This window comes from Haemaphysalis longicornis, unplaced genomic scaffold (genome assembly GCF_048455015.1).
Source record: "Haemaphysalis longicornis isolate Haplotype H1 unplaced genomic scaffold, Haemaphysalis longicornis Haplotype H1 scaffold_12, whole genome shotgun sequence".
Classification (NCBI taxonomy): domain Eukaryota; kingdom Metazoa; phylum Arthropoda; class Arachnida; order Ixodida; family Ixodidae; genus Haemaphysalis; species Haemaphysalis longicornis.
This window is the reverse complement of record NW_027526225.1, coordinates 89,211,305-89,235,516: the sequence shown is the minus strand read 5'-3', so window position 1 is coordinate 89,235,516 and position 24,212 is coordinate 89,211,305. Positions and strand designations below refer to the sequence as shown.

Below are 24,212 nucleotides of genomic sequence, written 5' to 3'. Positions count from 1 at the left end.
GCGAACGCTTCACCCATTTGCTACCCCGTGCGCGCGTACAGCTTGCGCGCAGGCTTGCTCCCGAGCTGTTGATCGTTCGGCCGCTCGCTGGTTGGCTGCAACGTCACGGCAATGGCCGCCCTCTCCTCGATTTCGGTTTCACAATCACAGATTTTTGCTTATCGCTTGCGGCGTCCACGCGCGTATTTCAGCTGTTGTATTTTGCATCGTGCTTTCTTTTTCAGCAGACTATACGCAAAGAGTGTTTTAACACGAAAGCGTTTTATTCCGGGATTCACAAACATTTGAGTGACGTCATATCCGTCACGGAAATGACGCCAGTGCAACGAAGCAAGCGGCCTGTAAAGGGTGCACCCCTGCACACAGCGTCCTCTTGCGGGGAAACAACCTTTAGAACTAAATAGTACGTCATACTTAGGGTTGTTCGTTTCCGGGTTTTATAGTGTAACACGAAAATGCCGCAATACCCCAAGATTTCACAGACGTCATATCTGTCATGGAAATGACGCCAATACACCTTTGCCGAAGCAACCCTCCAGCAGGACGTCGCTCGCCAAGCACACCCGCAAGACAGCCTCCTACCCGCAAATTAGGCCTGGTACGGAGGTAGCCAGGTCCTCGTCATAGCCGGCGTGGGGGCCACCCCCAAGCGAAGTCGTCGGAGCAGGACCTCATTTTTCGGCCCAACCCGCCAGGGGCATCCGTACCGCCGGAGACGTTCGTTTCTACTGGCGAGGCGAATAGCCACTGAGGAAGGTGACAGAGAAGCGGAATATGGCACACGCAAAGGGTGCGTACCAGCATCTGCAGCCTGCACCCCATCGGGTAGCTGTTCCCAGACAGACAGACGGACAGACAGACGGACGGACGGACGGACAGACAGTCAGTCAGTCAGTCAGTCAGTCAGTCAGTCAGTCAGTCAGTCAGTCAGTCAGTCAGTCAGTCCTGAGGAGCACCGTCGCCGTTCCCAGGTGAAAATATTTTTTTATTTCTAGCTGGATTATTGAACCAGACATGCCGTCCAGCTAGAAAAGTTCCCATATAGAAAACGTTTCTAGAAATTTTCTGGCCAGACCAGCAGCAGCAGCTGCTCTTCCAACTGGAAAACTTCATGCTGAAATTTCCAGCTGCCTTTATAGCTAGAAATAGTCATTTTCTTCTCAGCATAAGCATCATTACCAGGTGGAAATCCTTCGCTCATGCTTCATTCCCAGTTACAAATCATTTGCTTGCTACAATTATTCCACTTTTCCTAGCTGGAATATTGTCATTTCTAGCTAGAATCACCACTATTTCTTGCTGGAATTCTGTACACGGCAGGGGTAAATTACCCCTGCGCGAACACGGCAGGGGTAAATGTCCACTATGTCCCGGATTTCTAACACAAGTTAGTTAGGCGTAAATGCTTTTCGAAGCTCGCGGATAGCAGCGGATGAATCAGTGTAGACGTTACACTGGGTTGAAGCCGCTGTAAGGAGTACAGTTGTGTGCAGCAGAGCATCACGCACTGCGAGGAACTCTGCTTGGGTGGATCGTCACTTTTCCGTCGTGATGTAGGTGTATGTAATAAGTAAGGTCGGGAGCCACGTTCGGTCAAGCTATATGGAGCTTGTCGGCAAATATCACAGTAGAGGAAATGGTAGCATTCTCCATAGAAAGCGGGATCGGAGCACCAACCGTTCGGGGATGGATGCGGGAAGCAGGTTGCGGATCTCTTAATTGGTGGAACTTCCACGATGGTCTGGCCTTATGGGTAGTGATAACCCGACAGATAACTGTCGGCCCGACCAGCCCGACAGATAACTGTCGGGCTGGTGGATTGGTCGTGTAGGCTGCAAGAGCAGGGGCATATGGGTTGAGGGCTTGCTTTTGGAGGCGGGCTTGACGACGCTGATGCACTATAATTCATCAAATGTGTTCAGCTGTGCTTCCTGTTGGAGAATTGGCATGGGGGTGAAGGCTGGTAGGCCAGTTATTGCTCGAATAGCCACGACTTGTTGATGGACTCGAGTAGCGCCCAATCTGACTTTGTGAGACAGTTGAATTGAGCCTGATACTCTGTGCGGGGCTGAAGAATGGCTCGGACCCATCTTGGACGCTGCACCAACGGCTTCTTGAGAAATTCGACGAAACGTTGCAGTGCAGCGATTGGGATGCTTTATGCTTGGCAGAGCGAATCCAAGGTGTAGCAGAACAGGAAGCTGTGATATCCCAAAACCTGCAGAGGGCACTCGCTTATCCCATATGACACCATCCAACATTACATGCTCACACGGCGCACCCCTCCTCCCCCGACCAATCAGCTAACAAAATAACAAGAAGTCATACTCCGACCGCTTCAAACGAACACATTTTCACACCCCACAGGGCTACATGCGATCCACCTTACAATCTACAACCCCGTGTGCAGGCACTGTAGCAGCCAGCTACACTCTGCCATCCGGTCTGGACATACCAGTCAAACCTAGACCTTGATCCAGTGCCAAATCCAACACAGGAGCTGTGGGAGAATGACCTAGCTTGCTAGCTTGGATCTGAGTGGGCTCGCTGAACGGGCGGAGATGGCAGGCGACACCAGAGGAGTCCTGGAATTCCACCCACTGACCAGCTCAACTTCAGCGTTAAATGAAATTTTGCTTCTCCTCCTCCCCTCATTAGCAGTTAATACAGGTATATGCTGGCCTAACATCCTTATTGGCTGATGTAGTGCCCTGATGTCCCCACCGCAGGCCAACATTCGCCCTGATGGGGCACTTTGTGATGCAACGTTGCCAAATGGCATCCACAGTTTAATGAACAAACCCACTCTGGTGGACTGGCCAGTGACAATAACAGCAACTGTCAGAAGCTTATCGATTCACCGATTCCATTTGACAGCGTCAATTCATACCACCAAAACCCCAAAAGTGCGATATCCGGCAACACGCCACTTGCGCTGGCCGTCGACCCGCTTCGACGAACGGCACGATGGCGACCTACCCACAATGCATCGCGTCACCGGAGCTTGTGCATACCAGTGCATACACTCTGGCTCCACACCTTAAGCCAGAAAATATAACACGGTCATTCTCAACGACCAGCGATTCCGCCAAACTTTAGTGGCTATGCAAGAAGTCGTCAGTGAGTATCTCTGCTTTCCTTGAACAGCCGGTGCTGTGGAGTTCTTTCCAAACAAAATGCCAGTGTTTAAAGTAGGCTTTGCTGCATGACACCAGAGCATTGCAAAAAAGCCAAGTAAAGAAGTGATACCTTTTTGCACGACACCAAAGCTGTGCTGAAAAGCCAAAACAGACCTGTTGCCTTTTGTCGCTGCAGATTTGCTGAAAAACAGTCATGTGCGAATGGATTGTAATAAGAAACAAGTTTTGTAGGTGTTCTCGTCAAGATACATGAACCAAGCTGGCTGGGTAAAAAAAAATTTTAGTAAGGTTACAATGAAATGTTTTATGAAATACGATAGAATACTGTTTCCTTTGAGTATGAGTTAATGGTAGGTTTAAAATGGTTTTTATACTATCGAAGGGGCCTGTTGCAGATAATTGGCAAAGGCTAAAGAAATCCAACAATTCCTACAGCTTCAACTGTGCAATTAGCAAAGAATTGGTTTGGGCACTAAATTCAGCAACCATAACTGGGGATGTATACTGCACTTCTGTTCCGTAAATAAAAATGCTGTGGTACCCTTTAGGTTTGGTACAGAGGTGGGGCACAGCATGTCAACGCATTTAAAGTTATGCATCACACCTGAAGTGCTGGCTTGTACCAATTTGGCAACGGAATGTCGCCTCGTACAACTGTCTGTGTGCGTGCTTTTGGGAACGTTTTAATTAACTAGGTGAGTGAATCTTCATTGTAGCGTTCCATATTAGCTGAGCACCCATAAGAAATGCTCGTCTGTTATGGTCAGTCATTAGAAGCTAGGTGGCCTCTTATTTCTTGTCTACGTTTGTTGAAGGAATCATCCACCTCTTATGAGCATTTTTATTTATCTCGTAATTGCAGGAGCAAGCGATGCATCAATTAATGAGGAGGACGCATACTTGTATCTTGCATCCAGGTGTTGTACCTCCTACCGAGGCTAAAATCCACTATCTAAAGAAAGTGCATGCTAGTGGAATGACATTGCAAGAAATTGTGCGTGAACCTAACACCTCGGCAGAAGAAAATGTTTTTGGGACTCAGCGCACTCCTCGTCACAAAATTAAGACGAGGAATTTTGTGACACACGTATGTACAGACACTTCGTTGCGAGCCAGCGATAAGACAACAGTGGGCAAAATCTGCAGAATCATCTTGGCAACTTGTAACAGAAAAGCAGTGGGGGGACAGCCATTTTAGGCCAGTGCAGGCTTTTTCGATATCCGAGATCTTCGATACAGAAGGTGTGACAATATCCAGTGTCACGTAGTCTTGTTGTTCCATGACCATTTCAGATGCAGTCGGTATTCCAGAGTCGAGCCAACTTTGTAGCCGAAACTCCCTATCCGCGGTGCAACACACCGTGCACGGTTGCGTCTGCTCTTTTGTGCAGCAACGTGGCGCTTTTACGGGGCCTTGACGACAAAATACAACTTTGGTCCATAAGAAAGACTTTTTTTTGTCCCCGTAACAGTGATGCCAATATTATCGCAAACTTCAACCACTAGTGGAGGAATGAAGGAGAGTAGAACAAGCCATGGCAACCCCACGTCCATTTTCCGGAAATTTCTCTACGACATCACACAACCTTGTTTATGCGATCGGCAGCTGCTGATCAAGCCACTGTCGAGAAACATGTCTATAATTGTGGACTTCTAGTTCCATTGGATCACTTGAATGCTATACTCGGTTACAACTCAAGAACAGCACCACCTCATGTAGTGTATCACTCCGCCAAAGCGCCGGACCCGTGATGTCAGTGCGCGCGCGTTTTGAAAGGGGTTTGCTATGAATGCGTGATATCGTCTGCCTTGTCTCACGCAGTTTGTTTGTCGTCACTGGAGTCGTTTATAAGCATATTAAGTCCAAAAAATCACGGGAAAGGCTCACACCATGTTCAAAATATTCCCAGTAACGGCCTACTTGCGCCGCGCGGAGAAACATCCGGCTACGGTGATAAGGCACAGCGGCAACTTCCGGTGTCGTTCTTGAGTTGTCACCGAGTATAGTGAGCAGTTTACACATGGATAACTACCTCTGTACTGCTGGCCCATAATACGTCACTGTAGCACAAAATGTGAAAGTTTTTTAATATTTCTTCCGGTTTTTCAGACAAACGAATGTCTTTTGTCGCTGGAATGGAGCTGAGTGAGTTACCAAAGGCTAGTTCTTTCAAATAGAAGTTGTATTTGGTCTTCATGGCCACTTTAAGGGAATGCTGCTCATAGACCATGTAACAGGAAAGCAACGACATTTATCCAGAACACTGACACAAAAAGTGCTGCTAAACGGTTGATCACTATCTCCTCAACACCACTAGTGTATATTGTTCAGGCACCAGAGCTCTTCTTCTGTTACTGCCACAAGACCAGCAAAGATTTGTCTCAGCTTTTTATTTTTACAATGAAGAAACATCAACGCACGCAGTAGAAGCGGAGTTTAAAAGGCAAAAGAGAGTCCCAGTCCCAACTAACTGTTATTTCGGCATGGAACAAACAGCAATGCACGCAAACAAAACATGCAGAGTCAGAAGCTAAAAAATCAACAGTCCTAGTCCCGGTCGTCCACGACGTGGGAGTCTTGGCCTAGGAAGGCCGGAAGCATGGCGGGGCTGATGATCTCCTTGAAGCCGTAGGCGTACAGCCTCCGCAGCTTCTCCATCAAGTCGGGCCCGTCGAAGCTCACCCAAGTGGAGCCGGACTTGTCGGTGATCTTGTAGCTGTGCTCCACCGGTCGCAAGAGCGAGCCTAGCTCGGCCAAAGCCGCCTCCCACTTCACAAGACGCTTCTTCGTCTTCTCGTTGTTAACGTCCAACGGCAGCATGTCCGGAACGGCGTCACGACTCGGAGGTATCGCAGTGGCCAGAACACCGGGAGTGCCTTCAACCTGCAAACAAGACGGAGCATGTTGGAGAAATCGACAGCCTATCTAGGTCCACTGCAGGACCGCTCCCACTGACCTCCACCCGCTCCTGTCATGTGCTGCCCAGATCCATTCCTTGCCTCCAAATTTCTTTTTTTCGTCCCCTCGCCTAGTCAATGTCCTTCCCCTTCCCCTAGACCCATCTCTCAGCATCCACTCTGTCACCCTCATAGTCCACCAGCTGTCGTTTCGCTTCATTATGTGGCCAGCCAGAGTCCATTTCGTTCAATTTGGACTACAATGCCTCCCACCAGACTTCCCTGGCACAGAACAGACGCTTCCTGTCTCTAAGCGTAAGACATTACTGCAACACCGAGAAGGCGAGAAAATGTCTCTATGTGTAACCAGTTCTGAAGAATATTGTGCTGTCGAGTGTATAGACGGTATTCGTTGAAAAGTTTAGCGGTCAATTTCTTCGCTTGGCAACACTAGAAACGGCCACAGACATGGCCGATGCGCCATGGAGATGGACAAGTGCCGCCATCTTGCGGAGCCCGACGTAACGAGTGACGGCGCACTCACACGGTTGCATGGAGGAGAAGAGGGGTACCTGATCTGGGGGCCGTGCGCACAACGTCGCTTAGCAACAGACGCTTGGCCACAGATATGGCAGCGCACTCGCATGGTTGCTAGCATGCATTCCATGCCATTGAATACCGGCCATAGCATGGCACACTGAAATGCCTCTCTCTCTTGTGAGCAACTTTCCCTGTCCACTAATATGGGTGCGGCAAAACACGTCCCGCTGTATTTGTGCCACCAGAGTGAGGAATTTGTGCTAGTTCGATCTGCCGTGAAACATTGTTGCAGCATTAGTACTGCTTTTTTGCAACGACGGGGCAATGCAACCATCATGCTTTAATGACGCAAGCTACACTGCTCAGCTCTAAAGTTTAGTCGCAGGTATTTTTTGCAGCAGAACCCGAAGAACATGTTGCTGACCAGCAATAAATAGGCGGAAAGCTTGGAGCGGCTTTAAAGGAAAACTGCATGCAAAATTTCAACCTTCTGAAAACATTTACGTGTAGTCCGGCGAAAAAACTGCAAGATACACATGACACCTGAAACGCACATATCCGCGGCACAAACGACCATCAAAAATTGGGAGATTTCGAAAGCAAAACTGAGGGGAGCACAGCAATTATGGCCAGGCCGAAGCGACGTTCCATCCGGCAAGCAAGCGGTCAGCCAGCCGGGGCAAAGCTGCACGCAACGCATCACTCTCGCCGTGCCTAGTGGAAGCGCACCCAGCAGAGCTCCACCAGTTTTTAGAAAGGGAAGCAAGTGGGCTGGTTGGGGCATGTTAAAAACGTGGAAAACAGCGCGCATTAACGGGACGCAGAGCAGAAGACACACACTGACTAAAAACCTCAGCGCCTTGTTTCTGCTCTGCGTCCCGTTAATGCGCGCTGTTTTCCACGTTTTCAACCGGTTCTCCTGGCTGGCCGTAGAAAAAAGCGCACGGCCAGCCACAGTGTCACTGCCGCTTCATGGCTGTCTGCGCGATCCGCCGGCAGATGCAGCGTCGCCTGCGACGGAGCTATTTTAAGCGTGTCTAGCTAATTAAAGAGGCATTTCACGGGGCTATCAGTCATGTCCCAGTTGGTTTGGTTTTACGTACTGTACGTTCAAAGTGAATTTGGTTGAGGTGAAATTTGAGTGCAGTTAGCCCTTAAGGCCATACAGAAGAAAAAGTCACCCAATGATTTAAACCTACTGCCAGCCTAGAGTCATTACAACTATGAAATACCATCACTACAGTAAAAGACATTGTTGGGAAAGTTTATGCATACTTGTTCTAAATAAATTACAGGACAATAAACGTGACAATGAAGATGCAGGATGGGACTAATTGCCTCTCCCGTCCTGCTTGTGTCGTGCTGTCCTTTTTCGAACCATGCTACATTTTTGTTCATTGCCTCCCATCGTGTTCGATCTTTCCGTCCATTTGTTCCGAATGCCCATTCCTGCTTAGGGCCCGGCAACAAGACTGGAAGTACTTGTAAAACGAACGAATGAATAAATAAATGGACGGAAAGTTAGGCTAGTTGGTTTAAAGCGCCAACCACATGGAGCGATTTTGCAAGCGACTTGGGGCGCGACGCGACCAGCGACGAACTACTTTTCGCCGCGGACCAAGTCGCTCGGTTCTGGGTCGCCAGAAACAGTCGCTCGCCTCCCGGAAGTGGCCTCAGCGACTAGCCAATAGGAGAGCCCTTACGTAAGCACGCAACCTCCGGTTTTGGAAGAGAACGGGGGGGGAAGATTTTGCAAATCCACGCAGACGGTGTTTGCGGTGCAGCGGCAAAGAAAGCTTTGCGTGGCAAAGCTTGTGTACACGCTGAAGCAGAAGCAAGAAGGCTCCCGCACACACTGGGTGAGACCCGTGTGGGAAAAACGACGTCAAGAAAACGAATTCTTCACGGCGTTCATGTTGGAGCCGAGAGACGAGGCGCAGAAGGAAAAGCGTGCGCTATAGCTAACCCAAACCAGTTTTAGAGATGCAATGAAGTGCATCTCTACTTTATACTTTAAAGCCATGCTTTTTATTACAAATGAACAAAAAAAAAATGGTTGCAAACAACCAGTGTACCAAGCGCGTTACTATGCGCAGTGCGACGACATTGAAATTGCCATCCTCAGTCGCTCCAGCCGTCGCTGTCATGTGGTTGCCTCGGCGAGCGACTTCGGTTCGGCGACTGCGGATCCTAGTCGCGTCGCTCGTCGCGTCGCTGGAAAAATCGCTACATGTGGTTAGCGCTTAAGGATACTGGGTACATCGTACCGGCGCTAAGGAGGCAACACAGAAGGAAGAAAACCACAGGACGAACGCTAGTGCTGTGGTTTCCTTTCTTCTGTTTTCCGCCCTCAGCGATGCGCACAAACGACAACGGGCGCGCACCGGAATTCCCATGAAAGCGAGGCCAGCGCGGAAGGCGGCTCCGAGGTCCTGGCAAGGCACCTTCAGTCGCCTGACCAGGGCGTCGCTCAACCCTTTGCCGAGTGCGGTCAGAAACTCGTTCCGGGCGTGTCTCCCCGGCGTCTGCACAGCGAACAGCGGCAGACCTGGCCACAACACCACGTACGAGGCCTGGGCCTCCGCGAACAACTCCCGCTCCACGTCTTTCATCAGCACGCATGCGCGGACGGCGCCGTCCCTCAGGGTCCACTGGAGCGTCACCTCGTGGCTGCGGAGTCGAAGAGCAGACGCCGACTTGGTCAGCAGGCGACGGAAGTCGGACAGCTCGGACGCTTCTTCGACGCTGAACAGCATCCACGGCTGGTGGTACACCGGCAGCAGCCAGGCGTAGATCAAGGCGACGCCTTCGAGCCGCTTGCTACGGGACTCGATGGCTTGCAGGGAGCCCACAATGGTGTTGACGGCGGGACGCAGCGACAGCTCTTGCAGGGACGGAAGCCACGAAAAGGAGAGTTCATCCAACGAGCGCAGTTCCGTCACTGTCAGCCGTCTGAGGACGGAATGCAGCGTCTCTAACACGTCTTCGCTCATCGTTGCGGAATATCCTGCTGCTACTTGCGTTTTTTGCGACTAACGCTTTGGCAGCACTGACAGCGCGCAGAGAGACTCCGGCAGTCAGACGGACAGTTTGAACTTGAATTTGAATGTTTGAAAACCTCCAGCCGCGGTGGGACCCGCTCGCGATGGCGCTGGGCTTCCACGCATAGAGTTTCTTTTTTGTATGAAACTCTATGCTTCCACGGACCGAAACAACAGCCTCACTGGGAAGCCGTCGAAGTCACAAAAAGAAGATTGGACCACGCACTGGTGGCGAAAGAGCATAACGGAGGGTTTCAGAGGAAGTGGAGGCAGTGGAGGACAGTAATGTGTTTTAAGAAAGCTAACGCCTGATCCAGACTTCCCGTCGATCACCCGTTTAAAAGGGAGCCTATGCGTAATGCTTTCCTCCATGGGCCTATGATTTGAGCCATTTGAGCGACCAGCCGAATGACAGTCGTTTTTTGAGCAACAAAAATGCATTTTATTTCTTGTTTTTTTGCTTTTTTGTGCCATTATTTTTGGTATCCCTTTCATGGTTTTGGTTTTTACAACTTTTCGGACTAACTCGCGGCGTGGAAGCCTCCATGCATGGAGGAATGCCTCCATGCGTGGAAGCCACAGCAGATGGCGCCCGCTACAAAGGGAAAAAGCCCAGTTCCATCTATCTATCAAGCAGATAGATCCCAAACGTTGGCGTCGCTGTTGCTGCTGCGGCGGTGATCGGGGGGCCGTGCGGATCCTGGAGATTTTCCTTCGCCCCGTAGCATAACAACATTTTCCCCAGCTGGTTCTACGTTCCGACTGGCGTTCGTGCGAGGTCGTCGGTCAGCGCTATTGTCATGGGACGCACGAGCGCGTGAGATGGCTGCGGCTTCGCTGCGTCCCGTTCTATCGACGACAACACGAGCCTCGCTACTCGCGTAAGTTCTTCGTGGGATGAAAACAGCCCCGTCAAGCCTTCATCCATTCGCGAGCTGTCTGAATATTCGACCCGCGCGATCCTGCTGCGTTTGACACTCTTAAACGCGTCTACCATTAGTGGTCTACCATTAGTCCAAAAACGCGTCTACCATTAGTCCAAAGTTCGATTACATCTGGCCAAAATGCACGCTTGCATTACTGCTTCCTCTGAAGACGTCAACTAGCTTTTGTTTAGTTTGTCCCGAGCGAAACCGAGGACCGAATGCCGCGACATGCTCTCATTTCTTGGCGCTTTGTACCTTGAATGCTTCCTGCCGTCTTGCCTTGCTAGCGTGTAGCGAAGAATTTGGCGCTCGAAATGAGGGTATCGTGGCGGAAAAAGTGAGCGGTGCGGAAGGGGTTCGCGGGAAGCGATGTTTCGAAAAAAATTGGTTTTGTTTCATGGCTAATGCAGTGCTGGAGGCGTTTGCATCGTTTCGCATATCATTACCACCGAAATTAGAGCATAAACAGGGCGCTGAAGTTGTGCTGATGAATTAGCAGCACACAGCCTACTAGGAAGACTCAAAATATTTTCTGTGAATTCTGTGCGAGCGCCTGTAGTACGAATTAGCGCCCTGCGCAAGCCAGAGTGACGTCTCGAGGTGCGTTGCCCTTGTCATGCCAGGCGGGTTGCAATGTTTCCGGAACTCGTGCCCGTTTGCGTTGTAAGATGTGTGAATGAAAAAAAAAAAAAAAGAACTCTGGTTCGATTCTGTTGTCTCCCGCTGCTGTAGAAAATTGCATTTGAAGAAATGCTGACTAGTCACGAGTTTTGTTTTCAAATTATGATTGCACCAATTGTTGTAACAAGGCTGCTTTTTGTGTCTTCACAATTAAGTTCACAGCGCAGGAAAATAAATGCCTGTCAGGCATTTGACTGCCAGTGAAAGGTAGTATTACATCTACAGTCGGTATGCAATTGTTCTCAGCAATCTAATATTTAAACCACTTTTTTTATGGTGCGTATGATATGAAAGCTGTGTTGAACAGATTGAAGCAGCTGGCTTGGTTTTATTGCTTTATTTTGTGCATGATTTTAGAGGTTTTATGTCTAGATAGCTTGATCTTAGCTCGTTTTCTTGTTTACTATTTCACGTTCAGTAATCGGGTCCCACTTATGGCAGCACACGTAGTCATCATTGAAGCAAAAGTAGACAAACTTAAATAACATGGTGTATGCTGCGCAGTTTTCTGGGTGGTTTGCCGTTTGTGTATTTCCAAGCTACTGCATTACTTGACGTGCCCTCATTTGTTTATTTAAAGTTTATTTCTTGACATATCTCAAAAATTGCATGTCGTATCCTTTGAGCTTGCTCAGACTGTAAAGTCGCTGTTCTCTGTTTACTTCAGTGACTAATATGTCTTGTGCTACAGAGTGTGGTAAAGATAATCAGTTGCTATAAATTAATTTGTAGGCCCTTGCTACGACTCGTATCTATCCCAGGTCTAGCTTTGCATGTAAAACCCAACTTTGAATTTTTTTATTTTCATCTTGCAAGTAAAATGTTCAGTAAGCTTTCGTGCAACATTAATCAACGTATCGCTGATATTTTGCTTGATTTAAGATTGTTTTTTTCTTCCGTAGCAAGCTTGTTTGTGTTTATTTCATTCAACTCCTCCTAGCGATTTGTGTATCTTAAATATGCCAGTTAAGAAAAATGTGTGCAGGTTATTAACTTTTAGCAGGTTATCAATAACTTGCATGTGCGTTAAGTTCCTTGGCTCGTTGTAAAAATCAGCGGAGTTGTACAAGAGGGTGATTTCATGGTGCTTGCCTATGTATCAAAGCTTGTCAGGGCCAGCAGTTTTCAGTGCACTCGGAAGCAGCTGTAGTTTGGGGCTTCCGAAGCTGACTTCTATAGGCGGGGCAGCTGTCATGATGGCTCGCACAAAGTTAGCCGCAGACTTCTAGCCTAAACTCATCGGAAAGTACCAGCGTCATGTCCCGTTCCGAGACCAGGTGCATTTGTTCTTGTCTTGGCAACTTCTGTCAAATCTCGGGGTGTACAGCAGTGCAGACAATAGCATTTGGAGATAAATCAAAAAGCTTTGGCTGAACAGACTTTACGTGAGTGAATTTTAATAGCTTCACCTGGGGGGAAGTTTTACTTGAGTGTACGTTGTCCCGCGCCCCCTTCAGCTTGATCAATTAAAGCCCAAAATTAGTGCTTGCTCATACAGTCGAGCTCTATTTCCTACTCTGTGTAGTGCTATTGAACCTGCAAGGTGTACTAGAACACTGCACGGGCCTGATTTTTAAAGGGACCCAGAAAAGCCTTTTGTAAAAGTTACAAAAGGCCTTCATTGTCGCGTAGTACCAATATGGCGATGCAATGCCGTTGGAATTATTGATCTACATTCAGTATTAGCTGCGCCAGAAGCAATTAGTGCGCCTCTCCCCCCTTGCTGATCGATTCCTCCTCCCTCTCTGCTTCTTTCAAAGCAGCTGGAAACACTGGGAATAGCCATGTGACATTGCGACGCTCGACTACCTTTCTCCGCTAGCTACATTCCTGCGCCTAGGCACGCGTCAATCGCTGCGGACCCGCCTTTGCCTCGGGATCGCGCAGGAAGTAGGAAGAGCAGCCGGAAGCCAATGGCAGTGACGTTGCCTGCGGCCGAATCAGGGGGGCCCCTCGCCGTTGCGTCAGCCGCAGTCAGCTCGCTGCGGCTCATCGGCTGAGAAAGGCGATCTTCAAAAATTGTTCACAAATTATCCGTACAACGTATGGGGCTCACACTCAGCTCAAAAATCCCCCATTATGTGTTCTACCACCTGAATGCATTTGATTGCCACCTTCACAAAGCTTTTCTGGGTCCCTTTAAGGCCCAAGCCCGACCCAAGCCCGTAATACCTAGCCCAAGCCCGGGCCTGTCGTCTCAAGCCCAGGCCTGGCCCAGGCTCGGTAATTTATTTTTGAGCCTAGGGAGGGCCCGTGTGTGGGTGTTCAGGCCCGGTCTTAAACGCTGAAGAAAGCTTGTTTATTATATTTGGTCCAGTGTCTTCATAGTGGGCATTCAGACGGAGCATCTAAGTCTGTACAAGCACATCATGAACTGAAACGGAAAAAAATGAGGGTTTAAAAGTGCACGTAGTTTAGCTTACACCGTCTGTAGTTCGCGTCACATCGGCGTACTAATAGCTCGTATTCTAACACAATAGACCCCACCACCTTTGGTGACCAGAACTCTTGGCATTGTGACGTGGTTGTCTCGGCCACAAGTTGGTATTGCTGAAATTTTTTGCTCCGCATTTGAGTCCACGGATATGTATGTGTGTTAAAGTATTTTACCTGCAGTGGTTGTTAAAGGAGTACTGACACGAAATTTTTATGTTACGTTTTTTTCGCTGCTATGCGTGCCTACCAGCCCACTAATCATAGAATGACAGATTAGACGGTCGAGCGCAGCGTAAACATTCATTTACGGCGTCGTTTATTCGTGCCAGTTTCGGTTTCGACTGAAAAACGCCGAGCGGCCGCCATGACAGCATGTATAACATGACGTCACCATTCTTGCCGTATCGCTGCCTCTCTGGAAGCGCGCGCGAGCGAGCGCACGCGCGCGCCCAGACCGGCCGAGGTCTTCGCCGTCCCCACAGGCCCGGGCAGCATGACGTCAGTCCCAAAACCATGACGTGTACACACGCCCGAGCAGCGCGCGCCAACCACAGCCAGCGCGTCGGCTTCGTCACGGGAGCCCCGACGTCGCCAGTTTGGGGCACGTAGCAGATGATGTCACGTCGGCCCGCTCTGGGCTTTCTCGTGCGGGCGAAGATTAAAATGGATTTTAAATATGTTTCGCTGAACGGTTGCTGTTGAAACTTGCTGAGAGATATCTCCTGATAAAAAGGAAGCGTTTTACATTGTTATCTCAGCTTTGAAATTTCGTGTCAGTACTCCTTTAAGGGTAGCACGGAGGAAGTTCACTTCAAGGCTGTCGAGGCCACGAAACGAAGATTGGAATGCTGGTGGACGAAAAGCAGATAGGGGAATATTGCCTAGGACAGCTACCACCTGTAATAGAAAAAATTAGTATTTTGTGCGTAATAAGTTTTTTGTGCCTACCCTAAGAGAAGCGCGCTAGTACTAAACGAAGAGTATGAAACATAGGTATATTAGTTTCTTTTTTTTTTGGTAAGATGGCACGTCATCAACCCGCTACAAAGGGGATACTCCTATCAATCATCAATCATCATCGTTGCCGTTCTTAAATGAACGCGTCTGACGCGGTGATTTTCTGCAGAAAATCGGTGGAAAATGCGTTGACAGCTTGGGGAACCCATTTTGGCCATTACTAGAGACCCGAGTCACGAATATACTACGCTGAGTACAACAGGTAATGCGGACAGACACCTGCCCACGGCAGCTGCATTTCGATTGGTGCGATGTCTAAAACACACGTGTACATACACTGACACGCACAGCTCCAGGTTGTCTGAATTAATTGGGTGTTCCTTGTAATCATACCTTTGGTATGTCATACACCAAAATATAAAATATTGACGCAGTACATGAAAAGTCATTAAAATTGCAGTATAGTGACTATCAGACCTAGCAAAACGCATTTTTATAACAATGTGTAAAACTAACATCGAGAAGCACGTAAAAGTAAACTCAGAATATTCATTTTAATGCTCTTTTCTGCACTTCACGTCGGGACTAATAACGGCCGGGGCCTATAAATTCAAGCCCGAGCCTGGCCCGGGCCCACGGCGTCGAGCTCAAATCCGGCCCGGGCCTGCCAATAATCGACTTTGGGCGGCCCGACCCGCAGGCCGGGTGCCCGCGCTTCCGGGCCGGGTCGGGCCCGTGCAGTGCTCTAAGCTGTACAGGGGCATGAAGCACATTGTGAAAAATAAAGTACTTCCGCAGCCGGTTGTACGGTGCTGTCTTGAGGAAACAGGTGACCTGAGTGCGGAGGAATGTGGGGTTATTTGTTGCTCCGTTTCGTGTCATTAGTTGCTGCTGATGTTTCTGCTCTTCTGAATGCTCAATGCCAGCTGCAGCTTTCGCACCTCTCAATTGTGTTCACGGAACAGGGTGTAGTTCCTCTGGTGAGCCCAATATCAATCAAAATCTTTTTGGTAGACGTTGTCAAAATGTCTGTCCTATCAAAATGTTTTTTTTTTTTTTTTCCTGAAGTTGTGCTTGGTGCTTGAACCTAAATCGTGATGGCATACCAGCTAGCTTGCATCGACACATTAATTCAACTAATGTCTCTCTCTCTCTCTCTCTCTCTCTCTGTCTATATATATATATATATATATATATATATATATATATATATATATATATATATATATATATATATATATATATATATATATATTTTGTACGCCAGGCTCCGAGCCAAAATTTATACCAGTGTCACCACCTGTAGTTTTGACCATCATTTACAGTGAATGCTGGAAATGATAGGGATGAATGTATACACGTACTTAACCGTTAGCATTACTCGTCTCCAAGTGAAGTCATGATCGTGCTCCTGACTTGCTGACATGAGGAGTGGGATCTGCCCTTCGGGAGACAGTTTCGCACGTGAAGATGCCTAAAACTGTGCATTATTCTGGTTGGGTATGAACTCTTTGCTAGTAATGCCCCAGTGTTGAAGGGGCACATGGGTCTTTGATCAAAAGCTTTATTTTTATAGTTATGATGACAGAAATTGGGGGACAGGTAGTTTTTCATTCTGACTGTAGATATCACATTTCTATTTGTGTAAAAATGACCACATTCAAATTTATTCGGATTTTTTTGGCAGCTCTTGTAAAAAACTGCTTGAGGGATGCAGCAGAAGAAGGTACGAGTGAACTGTGCACAAATCAAAGAGTGCAAAAAGACTAACAGTACAATTCTATCTGGTCTGTAGCAGAAGTTACAACCACTTGAAGTTTGGACTTGGAAGGCAAAGTTCAACCGGTCGTAACTTCTGCTACAGACCAGATAGAATGACGATGCTAGTCTCATTGCACTCGTTGATTTGTGCACAGTTCACTGGTACCTTCTTCGGCTGCATCGCTCCAGCAGTTTTTTTACAAAGGCTGTCAAGAAATCAAATGTAAAAATCTGAATAAATTTGAATGTGGTAGTTTAACACAAATACAAATGTGATATTCAGCAGTCAGAATGCAAAACTACACGTCCCACAATTTGTCATCATAACGGCAAAAGTAAAGTTTTTGACCAAAGACCCATGTGCCCCTTGAAGCACCACAGCTTCATCTTGTGGTAGGCTCTACCTCCTTCATCTTTTTCAAAGCAAGAGGTCCCAATGTTTGCTTCTCTGCCCAGTTGATACCAGTGGACGGGCGTGAAAGGGTGCGACCATGGCGTCGTCCGGTGCGCCGCCCCAGCCTCCACCGCCCAAGGAGCCCTCCCAGCCGCGTGTTCTGAGCGCCACGTGCCCCGACGAGGAGTGCCGCTCGCGCCTCTTTTTCCCCTCGTACGACCTGAGCGTCGAGTGCCCCCACTGCGGACAGCGCCACGACCGGACGGCCCTGCGCAACGTCGAGGAGGTCTCCAACCCGGGCGTTGCCTTCCACTCCCTCATCCGCAACATCCTCATCAGTGAGTGGTTGCGACTGGTTTATGTGAGACGCTCGTCAAAGATCGTTGGAACTAATCGGGTGTTGTTTATTTACAACGGTGAAGCTAACACTAGCCCGTTGTGTAGAAGCGACAGCTATCGAAATGCATGCACCTTGCTTTGAACACACTTTGTGCGACGCTTGGCTATTAACGTGTGCAAAGTTTTCGCATCTCCCAATTCTTCAGTGGTGTATCACTGTTGTGTTGACCTGCCGCTGTGGCTCAGTGCCTAAGGCGCTGCACTGCTGAGCGCGAGGACGCGGGTTCGAATCCTGGCCTTGGCGGCCGATTTTCTGATGGAGGTGAAAAGCGAAAACGCCCGTGTGTACGAGATTTCGGCGCACGTTAAAGATACCCAGGTGGTCAAAATTAATCCAGAGCCCTCCACTACAGTGCGCCTCATCACATACATTGCGTCGGCGCGTTAAACCCTCCAATCAAATCAAATCATTGTTGTGTAGAACTTGTTGAGCCATTGCATCTGGTAAGAGAGGCACAATGTACAATTAAAAAAATGCACTCGTGCATTCCATTCAAATGGTTAACCGACGAAGCTGTAATGTTCGGCCGTGTTTGCCATTGCCATGTTAACGCTGCCCCTAGTCGCTTGAGCTGTCCGTCACGCAGTAGCTCGCTACGCGTGCGCTCGGCTATGAGAGAGACTCTTTCACTCCCTCCGATGGGGCCGTCCCACTTACCAATGACTGCAGATGCGAGGATGCAGCTGCATCATCTGTAAATCCTGCCCTTGCTTCTGACTCCTCTCCAACCTGGTATTTTCTCGCATATGCATGGGTTTGCATCAGAGGAGTTTTCTACGTACATGATACCGGTGAATTTTTCTTTCCCCTAGCAGTACAAAAGCTTCGCTTTAAAATCTTTTTAGCTATATTCAAAAGAAATGTCGCATCTGATGGAAAAAGTGAAATTGCTGTTTTTGAGTTCTTGAGCAGAGTTAAAAATCACAATTTTTTTTTTCCTGTGTTTCTCCTAAAACATACAAGGTCTTCAGAACTACTACACTGTAGAAGCCTCGGGGTTAAATTTTAAGCTGTTACTGTAAAAGCTCGTTCATTTGAACTCGAAGGGGACCATAAAATAGTTCGAATTAAGCGAAGTTCGAATTAGCGGGCGAGCGCTCGACTGAACAGAAATCACACCACACTGCGTGGGCAGAACACAATGAAGCCACCTCTGAACTTGTTATCGCGAATGAGGCGCTATTACACATTTGTGGCAGGTGATTTCATGAATGTTCCGTAAATAATACTGGCATGTGCTGGAGCACTGGTGCCGGTGGCGCGGCGCTCTCCGTAGAGCCGAGATAAGCTGTTGCAGGAGCCTAGCACGCATGCCACGTTGTTATTTTTCTGTTTCGTTGCTTTGCATCTCTAGTAAATTTGGTTTGGTTTGAATTTGAAACACGTTGTAATCACTCTGGGCCGGCTTTTTCTGCGAGGAGCGATGGAAACCAGGGGACCCCAGTTCGAATTAAAACTGTTTTGGATACTGACGCGTTCGAATTATCTGGAGTTTTCCCCCCGTTGAAATATGCAGGGCTGTGCCGGGACCAGGGCGTGAGTTTGAATTAACCGAGTTCGAATTAACGAGCTTTTACTGTATCTACGAATGCTCTCAATTTACGCTGAGACCGTCCAGTATGTAGTGGTTTGGACTGATTGGTGCAAAGTTTGGCATGAGATATAAACTCTATGTACTATTGCTGATTTGCCGACTAACAACCAAACGTTTGTTGAGACAGGCATGGCTGTATAGACTGACACTCGTACCAAGCAAAAAGGAGGGAAGGATAACCGTGGCATAGGACGCCCATTGCGGCAAACAAGACAACTCTGTGTTGTCTTGCACTGATCAATCAGTGGGATGAACCACATTTTAAATGATGCATGTCTAAATGGAATCTGGGTGAAACCTTCGAACAAATTTAATTGGTTGCCCCTTCTAATTCCTCCCCCCCCCCCCTCCAAAAAAAAAAAAGAAGAATGAGGTGAACTAAGAGTGGGAAACTAATCCGAGGTCATGTTGGGAAGGCAGGTGCATCTACTCAGCCATGCAGGGCAGTTGTATCTAATTTGTCTAGCAGAACATCGGATAGCTAAGCTGAAAGTCAGGAGAGCAGTTTGGGGACATCATGCCCTCTGTGGGAGCTTGTAATCTATAGCAAAGGGTAACAAGCGCTGTGCCAGCATTGCTTGGTGGGTCGCTTTTCGGTAGTTTGCAATGGAGCGGGCAAAGACACGATGTACTGCATATTTGAGATGAGGTCACTGCGTGGGATGAGGCTTTTTGATGGAGACGGGAGATAAAAATGCTCGTGTATTGAGGTTCTGGCACATGGGAAAGATTCCCCAGGTGGTCAAATTAATCTGTAGCCCTCCATTCACATACACCTTGTAGCTGTAGAACACCTTGTGGCTTGTAGAACTCCTAAAATTTTTTTTCTTTGCATTGGCCGAGGTTTTAGTGACTTTCCTTCACCAGCAAAGGGTCTTTTTAATGTAGGTAGCAGTGCTGAGTTGAGTGCACATCTGCATTCTGTCATTGCTTTACGCTTTGCACAACTTTTCTATCATAAACCTGTGAACTCCGTTTGTCAATTGAAAAAATATGGCAGCAGGGAGCATAGCATATTTTATGTCGCAGTTTTTGTTAGTAAGCTGAACCTCGTTATAAGAGACACTGATGTAAGAGACAAATGGGTATAAGAGACACTATTGACCCACATGGTTGGCTGCCCTATCTTTCCTATTAAATCGACCTCTTTTATAACAGACATCGGATGTAGAAGATTGGTTATAAGGGACAAGTCATCCTTGAACTTTAATCAATAATCTCACTTGTAACAGACATTTTAACTTCAGACGCAGTGCCACCAGTCACTAATTGCAGTTGCTTCCATCCTGGAAGCACAGGTGGACGACAGACGTCTGCAGTCGCTATTTATTATAACTTCAGCAAACACACAGTGGTTCAGTCAGCTATGAAATGACAATGAGAGGCCCTGCCAATGGAAATGCAACTTACAGAAGTGGTTGAAGCTTACTGCCATCCATTGGATGGAGCGCGATCGCACATGTGGGTTCTCCCACTGGCATAGCTCCCAATCGAAAAGCATCGCAGTCCTGCAAGCATAATGAATAGCCTGAGCACACAGCGGAAGAAGCTGTGCGCTCCGCCTATTCATCATGCTTGTGAACTCAACATGTACGATTCATCTTCCACAAACGAGGAAAGAAAAAAAAGTAGGGGTGTGCGAATATCAATTTTTGAATTTCGAAGCGAATTCGAATAATAAAAACAAAGTTCGAATCGAATCGAATATTTTTCGAATACGAATACTTATTGTTTTTTGTAAAATTAATGTTTTCACCATCTAGAGACACAAAAACTGCAACTTTATTGCACAACAAATCACACAAAGTAAAATTAGGAATTACATTGCACTCAACAGGTTAAGGTCTGCACTCACTTAAATGTTAACATGGAGAAAGGTTAACTGCTCGACATGCTCGGGGAGCAGTGACAACCTCCTGCTCATCACCACTTTACCAGATACCGAAAACAGCCGCTCACTTGAGAAACTAGTAGCTGGCATGCCCGAGCCCGTGCACATTGCCGCGCGCTGATACAGTAAAATCTTGATGATACTATACTCGCGGGACTGCGAAAAATATTCGTATCATCCGAAATTCGTATGAACCAACACAGACCAAAAAATTTAGCGCTGAAAAAAGTTTTCGTTTATTTCTTTTCCTACTTTCGCGTGAAGAAATTCGTGATTTTTTCAGCTTTTTTTAACCCCCGTGTCGCAAAGCAGTCCTTTCTGGAGCACGTAAAGCTTCGCGCTCGTCTCCTCACTCGCTGTGCCCAAGCTCGCTACACGCCGAAACAGCCAAGCGTGAACCGCATGGTGCGTTTTTGCACGCGATTCGCTCGCCTCGGCTCTGCGAGCGCTGTATTTTCACGCCCACATCGACGATTTCGCTCCCGCGGTAGCGCCTACCTCGGTCAGAAAATGACGCACGACGCGCGCGGCAGGATGGAGGAGCCTGACTACTTGCGATGAGATCGAGACAGCCGGCTTGGCTTCGCCGGAGATGGTTAGGCTTAGCACCCCGGCAAATATTTTATGGGCGCATTCACTAGCGGCGCGGATGATGTTTTATAGTACCGTTTTCGCATACATTATCAGCTCCTTTACCGCACAAGCAACTTCGTGTCTCCCTTGAGCCGCATTTTAAAGAGCGGTTAGAAGCGGTCGCTCGAGCCCCCGCGCCACTTCGCGGCTGGAGCCGACGCCATGTTGACGCCGCCGGCCGCGCCGCGCGCAGCGTGGGCGTGGTTTCGCGGCGGTGTCAGCGCGTTGGGCGTACGCAGAGCGTTTTCGCGAGCAGAAAACAACAGCCCGGCCGTTTCTGGAGAAAGAGTGACAAACAGGGGAGCGAGAGCCGTCACTTGCTCGTTCGTATCTTCCGCCGGGCCGCGCAGGTCCGTTCGTAACAGCCGAAATTTTTCCCATTGCAAACAATGCAATTTCACCGGGACTTTTCGGAAATTCCTATCATCCCGTAATTCGCACCCCCAGAATCGTATCATCGAGAGTCCACTGTAAATAAACACCGATACAGAAGACACGCTCTGAATTTTTTTTTTTTTTTTTTTTAGTTTTGGGTGGTTCGAATATTTCGAACAATAGAAGTGTCGTTCGAATCGAATCGAATACCAAAAAATTCGAATCGAATATTCGAAGTTTCGAATATTCGCACACCCCTAAAAAAAGCTTGCAGAATCGGTTGTAAAATATACAGTGTAAATACAGTCATGAAGCAAACAAAGATTCAGAACTGTTTCATAAATTCCAGGGGCCAAACATAAATTAGAATGAATCTTTTGAAACATGCTGTAGCATTCTTTTGAGCTTGTTTTAGTCATAGGGTGCCCACATTGAACTAGGGTCTGATTAGTAAGTGAAAACATGGTACCCTGCTTATAAGAGACATCTCGTATAAGAGACAGAAACTGCTCCCCGGTACGTGTCTCTTATAAAGGGGTTCAACGTACAGTACTGTGATACAGGTGATTTTTTTGTTTCTTTTACCTCTATGGACGTTGAAATTAAATGTACATGGAAGTACACTTCTTACTGGTACAAGGATTTTTGCCTTGCAAAAAAGTGTAGAGCTTAGAGCTGGGAAATTTTTTGCAGCTTCAGTTTAGTGGGCGTGTGATGGACTTTATTTGTGCGTGCAAATAGGCTTGCGAATTTAGAGAAAAAAAGAAAAAAAGATGGGCAGAGAGTGCAAGTCACCGCAAAAGTAAAGGGGCGGAAAAAGAATTGCAAGTGCAGACATTAGTGTTTGGTGAAAGTTAAAGGACAAGCAGCAGCAGTATGAACTGATAGCTATTGGCAGAGCAGCTGCCTAAGGAACTGGTAACAATTTCACCCATAGTTGTCTTGTGTCTTTCCGTAGCCTGTGTTTGTGTTGGGAGTGCAGCAGGACAGAAATTAATGACTCGCTTATACCGATAAGTTATGTTAGTTTTTGCTGACGCGAAACAACGCATGTCCGACCAACACTGTGACAGCACACACGTACTATGCACGATCATTGACAAAGGAAATGTAAATGCGAAAATATGAACCAGAAAAGACACGGTGCGATTTCTTTCTATGCAAGTCAAATTGCAGCATGGCTTCAAAACAGTAACAAAGTTTGGAGTTGTTATTTTACAAATGTGCCACAACTGCGCCATCATCTGGTTTCCACAAACCACATTATTCGATTTTGCATGTTCTGGTTCGTATATTCATGCTAGCTTTTTATTTGTCCACGACTGTACATGCAGAGCGGGACCTTGTGATTGGGGTTTATGATTACGTTACGATGCCGACGAGTCCTGAAGTACAGTGACACGTTGTTGTAGTCAGTACAGTGACCGTAATATTTATGGGCAGTTACCATAAATATTTGGGGTAAATGAGTCATTTTTTCTGAGAGCCGGTCGGTCGTTCATCCCCTCCCCTGTCAATGTGCAGGCAACCTGGTGCCCAAGCATGGCGAGGACACGATCAAGGTGCGCGGCCTGTCCAACTACCACTGCAAGCTGGTCTCCCCCCTGCTCACCACGTACGGCATGGACAAGCAGACGGGCAAGGCACGGCCGCTGTCCGAGATGGGCGCGGGGGCCTTCTTCGACTGCAGCCTGCTGGCCGTGCGGGCGTTCCGCATCGACCCCGAGCTGCTGGACGTTGCGGGCTACGGCCGCGATGTCTCGGGCAGCCTGTCCTACCTAAGGGGCACCCTTGCGCTGGTGAGAGCGCACAACGATGGCGAGGACCGCCTGCTGCCCGTGCACGTTGACGGCGACGGCCACTGCCTCGTGCACGCCGTGTCGCGGGCCCTCGTTGGGCGGGAGCTCTTCTGGCACCCGCTGCGCTGCCACCTCAAGCGGCACCTGGAGGAGCACCTCACGCACTACAAGGTACGACCGCCGCCTGCTGTGGCGGTGTGCCTTTCTTTGAGGAGTAGATTGTGCGTTGAAGGGGCCGGGAAGACAAATATTCACGGGAGCTTGCACTCGCGCGCAATACTTGAGTGGCAACGTTGTTGTAGGTGGGCTTGGCTGGACATATAGTTAAGTTTTCAGTATCGTTGTTTATTTGAATAGTTGCAGTGCTAGTAGTGGTCATTGCATTGAAGAGGTTGTCACCTTATTCGCGGCGAGTGCTGGACGCAAAGTCGTCCTTGGCATTGTAGACTTCCACCAACTCTGCGACATCAACTTGAGGCAGCGGTGGCAGGATCTGCAAGTCGTCTTGGGAAGATTTGGCACACTCACACACAGGTCTCCAATTATCCGGAATGGCTTCTAGAGAATGCAGCGGCTGCGGTGACCTCTTCCAAGCTGGGTGTCTTTTCAACATTAGCGCTGGAGTTTCTTTTTTTTTTTACATGCATGGTAGCACTTGACAACAGCACTGGATTTTTTCTTCTTCTTCTCTTTTTTTCTCTCCCTCTCTCTCCTAAAGTCACTGCATGTGCCATGGACGTTCGGCA

At 48.1% G+C, this 24,212-nt stretch overlaps 2 protein-coding genes across 3 annotated transcripts in view; one reads left to right on the top strand and one right to left on the bottom strand.

The window, feature by feature from the left end:
• Positions 1-4,318: 4,318 nt before the first annotated feature.
• On the bottom strand, positions 4,319-9,804 carry LOC144162965 (uncharacterized). 2 transcript variants are annotated; one of them, XM_077693709.1, is made up of 2 exons: positions 9,242-9,804; positions 4,319-6,024 (listed from the first exon to the last, which is right to left on the bottom strand). In XM_077693709.1, exons 1-2 carry the CDS (start codon positions 9,569-9,571, stop codon positions 5,689-5,691), a joined length of 666 nt encoding a protein of 221 aa, XP_077549835.1. In that variant the 5' UTR covers positions 9,572-9,804; the 3' UTR covers positions 4,319-5,688. The 2 variants fall into 2 exon arrangements, with proteins under 2 accessions (XP_077549835.1, XP_077549834.1); XM_077693708.1 differs by having other exon boundaries at positions 4,330-6,024; positions 8,963-9,802.
• Positions 9,805-10,240: 436 nt separating this feature from the next.
• The window catches only part of LOC144162964 (deubiquitinating protein VCPIP1-like), a 39,094-nt gene continuing 25,122 nt past the window's right edge, over positions 10,241-24,212 (top strand). The window contains exons 1-3 of the mRNA XM_077693707.1: positions 10,241-10,500; positions 16,837-17,112; positions 23,192-23,637. Of these exons, the coding sequence (XP_077549833.1) occupies positions 16,872-17,112; positions 23,192-23,637 (687 nt within the window). The 5' untranslated portion in view covers positions 10,241-10,500; positions 16,837-16,871. The remainder of the gene's footprint in view (positions 10,501-16,836; positions 17,113-23,191; positions 23,638-24,212) is intronic.